The sequence below is a fragment of the Arvicanthis niloticus genome, assembly GCF_011762505.2.
Source record: "Arvicanthis niloticus isolate mArvNil1 chromosome Y unlocalized genomic scaffold, mArvNil1.pat.X SUPER_Y_unloc_4, whole genome shotgun sequence".
Classification (NCBI taxonomy): domain Eukaryota; kingdom Metazoa; phylum Chordata; class Mammalia; order Rodentia; family Muridae; genus Arvicanthis; species Arvicanthis niloticus.
This window is the reverse complement of record NW_023045021.1, coordinates 2226186-2231487: the sequence shown is the minus strand read 5'-3', so window position 1 is coordinate 2231487 and position 5302 is coordinate 2226186. Positions and strand designations below refer to the sequence as shown.

General features: G+C 43.5%; 1 protein-coding gene across 1 annotated transcript in view; it reads right to left on the bottom strand.

The window, feature by feature from the left end:
* Positions 1-250: 250 nt before the first annotated feature.
* The window catches only part of LOC117701319 (ubiquitin-like modifier-activating enzyme 1 Y), a 26078-nt gene continuing 21026 nt past the window's right edge, over positions 251-5302 (bottom strand). The window contains exons 22-26 of the mRNA XM_034493097.2: positions 1818-1910; positions 1503-1694; positions 922-1023; positions 716-816; positions 251-547 (exon numbers count right to left, since the gene is read on the bottom strand). Of these exons, the coding sequence (XP_034348988.1) occupies positions 412-547; positions 716-816; positions 922-1023; positions 1503-1694; positions 1818-1910 (624 nt within the window). The 3' untranslated portion in view covers positions 251-411. The remainder of the gene's footprint in view (positions 548-715; positions 817-921; positions 1024-1502; positions 1695-1817; positions 1911-5302) is intronic.

Sequence of the window (5302 nt, the reverse complement as noted above, 5' to 3'; positions counted from 1 at the left end):
ATGATGGCCTTGCTGCCACAGGCTTCATTTCTTCCTAAGCAGAAATAGCAAGAGGAATGAAAACAGCTAAAGTTTAATCTCCAAAGTTTAATCTCCAGTATTGTATTTGAATACTGGATAATGTCCATGCTGCTTCTGTACAGCTGAACTCTTGTCACCTTTTAAGGACTGCAGTTTAGGATAAGGAGTCCACTTCTTCCTAGGGACAACAGCACAGCCGCCCTTGAAAGGAGAGGGTGACACACTACTTACAGGCTGAAAATTTATTGTTATGAATTTCAGTTCTTAACAATGTAGGAACAGCACTAAACATAGGTCTTAGGAACAAGGAAGTGTGAACTAAGGTTTTATCATACCTAGAAAGGTTTTGATATATACTGACAGAACTGAAAGAATGGAGACAGTAAGAGATCAGCGGATGATGTATCGTACATAGGGAACCTCGACGTCATCTCCACTCTCACTGTTGCAGCACAGCTCAAACACAAGGGACTTCACGTGATGGCCCAGTTTTCGCTTTGACACACAGCTCACGATCTCTGTCATCCTGAAGTCAAGGAACATGAGACTTAAGAAGGAAGTAAACAAACGTAGGAGGAAAGGTTAGGTAGCAGAGTACAGAAATGAGAATGGGGAACTATGAGTAGCACACTGGGTTGTTGAGAATCCCACCCATTCAAGGCTTCCACTGCCACCAGCCCAGAGGCTAACTCACGGCTGATCCAACCGTTCCTTGAGCTTGGTGGCCGGCATAAAGAAGGAATAAAGCATGGACACACCCTGGGACAGCATGGTGATTTCCAGCTTGTGCTCGGTCTGCAGAGGTGAGAAGAGATAGGAGTGGTGACTGTGAGATGGACAGTGCTAAATCAAATGTACAGGTCTCCACAAAGAGGGAGTTCACAGAGGAAGGAGCCTTACCTTAAAGTAGTCTAGAAACTGCTGGAGGGTCATCTCCTCACCGCTAGGTTGTAGTCCCTGCACATCAAAGCGATCCCACAATGTCCACTTCTGATCATAGTACTAGAGGGCAAAGATAAGTGCTAAGAGGGGGGCTACCCCAAATGTTCTTAACATATTACAACTGCACTAACCACAGCTCTGTTGTCAAAAAACGCACTTGTGGCATTACCAAACCATGATTAGGCAGCTTGATTCTTTGTAAGGAAAAGGATACGCACCACTAAGAAGACCCTGCCTTCTCCTTCCCTCACTCAACATCCCCCTTAGCTCTCCATGAAAAGTTTTGTCGGCACCTTTCCTGTTCTTTTTCTGCTTTGTTGAGACAGGATCTCACACTCTAGCAAGACCTGGCCCAAACTTCAATTATGCTGTCCATGTGATTGATGAATGAGTATATCTCAGTGACATAAAACCTCATCTGCTCTGAAGCCCACTGCACCCCCCCTCCCACCCCAACCCCCACACAAACACACAGTACTGATGTACTCTGCTTCCCTCAATGGTAACATCAACATTTCCTATGCTTGTAGGTCCCATACCTGTTGATATGCTGGAGCCAGAGGTGCAGACAAGCTAAAGAAAGGCAGAGCCAGGTTGATAAAACTGTTTTTATAAGACTCCAGTTGTTGGTGGCTCTGAACCACCTTGTACAGCTCAAGACACACAAGGCCAGCTACAGCTGATGTGGTGGTTGCAATGGCTGGGATGATCTTGCCTGCAATCAGTTTGCTCTGTAAGACAGACAGTGAGCACCAGAGATTACTGTTTAGGAGGAAGTAGGGGTGTACGGAAGGCCCAAATGAAGAAAACTCAGCTTGGGCAAGGGTCAGTGGTACATCACAGACTCCTGTTACCTTATGCCGGTCTGCAGGGGAAATGCCATAGTTTTCGGCCCGGAGGTTGGATGCTGCCACAATGAAATCCATGTGAAAGTTGCTGTCATCATCCTGGGTTTTGGTTTTGGTTTTGGTTTTTTTTTTTTGAGTAGAGAATTGAGAGAGTGAATGTTTACTCACCAGGATACCACTGTTTCCCCCAACTATGTGCTGTTTACTCTGATGACCACATGAAGTAAATGGATACTACAGTACTAGTGTTTTCAACTTTGTTGTTGTTGTTGTTGTTGTTGAAGTCAAATACAATTATGGCAGTTCTCTGTAACCTTCCATCCTTCAAATCCCTCCTGGCTACTCTGATCGCTGCTTTCTCTTCAAAAAACCATGGCTCCGTCTTGCTTATATTTTAATACAGCACCTAAATAGAACCTACTCAGTCTGTGAGCGCTACCTGTACTCCATGATTTCAGAGATGACAACCTGGTAATGAATAAACCATTAGAAGACTCAACACTGGGTGGGGAGGAGGATATCTCCTGGCCCCAGACTTCCTTAGCTGCCTGTAGTTCTCTTGGTGTGGGTTCCAAAAATACCCCTCCCACTTTCCCCCTTATCAGGTGCCTACTGAGACTATTTCTCCTGCCCCCAGACTTCCTTAGCTGCCTGTAGTTCTCTGTCTATGTGGGTCTGTTTCCAAAATACCCCTCCCACTTTCCCCTTATTAGGTGCCCACTGGGACTCTCTGCAAACTCACAGGTCACTCAGCGAAGCAGGTAGACTGACTGCAGACCTTCACCTCTCCTTCTCATCCTCCAAGTCTAATCTAATCCCCCACTATCATCCCCAGCTCTGCAGCAGAATACCTGTAGGAGCCTTCCCATTCAGCTCTAGTGGATCCCACAGACCTTACCCTCCTAACATCCGTACACACATTCCTTGCTTTGTCCCAGATATGAACTACAGGAGGCCCTCTCTAGGAAACTACAGGTCATTCTGGTCCAGAAAACCGGTAGGATAACTGTAACCAGATCTACCCCCCACCACACCCTCAGCTCCTTCAAATCAAATCTATGAGCTTCATCCCTCGCTCTGCAGCAGACTACCTGTGGCAGCTTCCCACCCTACTTCATCTCTAAAGGTCCCACAAGATCTTCTCCTCCTAACTCTAATTGCTCTGTTCCATCCCCCAATTTCAGCAAGCCTTCCCTGGGAAACCAGAAGTACGAATGCTAACTGCACACTATCACTTCTGCCTCAATTGCTCCAAGTCCAACACCCCAGTCTCGTTCCCAGCTCTTTAGTAGACCTGCTGCTGTGGTCTCTCCTAGCTCTCTGCCCCTATAACCATGGCAATGACTTATCAGCTCCTAGTCAAACATCTTGCTCCCCCCAACCCCCTCATGTAAAGCCCTGTCATAACCCCAAGCTCATTCCAGTTCCTAAGTCTCAGGTCCCAATACTAAGAAACACATTCTATCTGGAAATCCCAGTCCCCAGACCCATCAGGACCCCAGAAGATTTTCCTACAGGCAACACACAGCCACCATACTCTAGACTCAGAACCAACATATCTGAAGCTCAAGTAAAAAAGTCTTAAACTTAAAAACAGCTTTTATGGATATAATAAAGGTCCTTAAAGAGGAAATTAGCAAATCCCCTAATCTATGAAAACACCAACATAACAGTGGAAGGAAATGAATAAAACAGTTCAAGACCTGAAAGGGAAAACAGATTCAGTAACAAAAAACCCAAACCGGGGGGAAACAGGAAATGAAAAGCATAGGAGGAACTTGGACAGGAACTACAAAGGCAAGGTTCACCATCAGAATACAGGAAAGATGAGAGAGAGATTCTCAGGAGCTGAAGATACCATGGAATAAATGAAACCCTCCGTCAAAGAAAATCTGAGGCACATGAAAAGACCAAACCTAAGAACAATGGGGATAGACGAAAAAGGAGAAGTGCAAAGGCTCAGGAAGTTATTTTCAACAAAATCATAGAAGGAAAAACTCTCTACCCTAAAGAAATAAATGCCTATCCAAGTACAAGGAGCATACAGAACACCAAGGAGATTTGGACCAGAAAAGAAAGTTCTCTCGCCATGTAATAATCCAAACACTAAACATACACAGCAAAGAGTATTAAAAGCTGCAAGGGAAAAGGACCAAGTAACAAATAAAGGGCAGACCTATTAGAATTACATCTGACTTCCAGGAAGACCTTAAAAGCCTGGAGAGATGATGTTCTACAGACTCTTAAGAGAGCACAGATGCCAGCCCAAATACCATACCCAGCAAAACTCTCAATTACCGTATTGGAGAAATTAGGACATTCCATAATGATAAAAACAAAACAAAACAAAACAAAAAAACCAAAACCAAAACCAAAATGAAACAAAACAAAACAAAAAACAAAGTAGTATCTGTCTACAAACTCAGACGTTAAAAAAAAAAAGAAAAGAAAAGAAAAGAAAAGAGGTGCTAGAAAGAAAACTTCAACCCAAGGGGGTTAGTTACACCAAAGAAAATACAGGGGCTGTATAATCCCGGACTAGCCCATCCAAAGAAGGGAAGGACATGGGTGAACAGACGGTGACACATCCCCCCACACCCCCTCACCCCACCCTCAGACATACTTACCTCACTACCACCAACAAAGTAGCATGAACCAACAATCACCAGCCCTTCACATCTATCAAAACCAACAGTCTCAAACCCTCAAATAAAAGACAAAACACTAACAGCATGTATGGGAAAACAGTATCTATCTTTTGGCTGCCTGTAAGAAGAAGTACAGTTCAACATCAAGGATACACATCAATCACCTCAGGGTAAAAAGACAAAAAAAAAAAAAAAAAAAAAAAAAACAAAACAAAAAAAAAAAAAAAAACAAACAAACCAAAAAAAAAAAAAGGACCCAAAGGAACAAGCTAGCATGGCCATTTTAATACTTAACAAAATAAGCCTCAAGCTAAAACTAATCAGCAGGAGACAGGAAAGGACAGTACAGACTCATCAAAAGAAAATCACACAAGAAGACATTTCAAGTCTAAACTTCCATGCTCCAAACACTAGGGTACCCAAGTTTGTAAATCATACACTGACCCACCCACACTGATGTTGGGACTCTCCCATACCCCGTCTCACCAATGGACAGGTCATCCACATAAAAACTAAACAGAGAAATGGTGGAGCCAACTGAAGTTATAAACCAAACAGAAGGACTTAACACGTATTTACAGAACATTTCACCCAAATACAGAGGAACACACCTTCCTCTAAGCCTCCATGGAACTTTTCTTTAAAAAGAAAGTGGGACAGACCACCATGTGCTCAGACACAAAGTCTTAACAGATACAAGAAAGTTAAAATAACACCCTGCATCCTTTCCGATCACCATGGAGATCAAGAACACAAACAATAGAAACCTTACAAGCTCAAGGACAGGGAACAACTCCCTACTGAATGAAAAATGGGTCAAAACAGACATTAGAAGTCAAACAC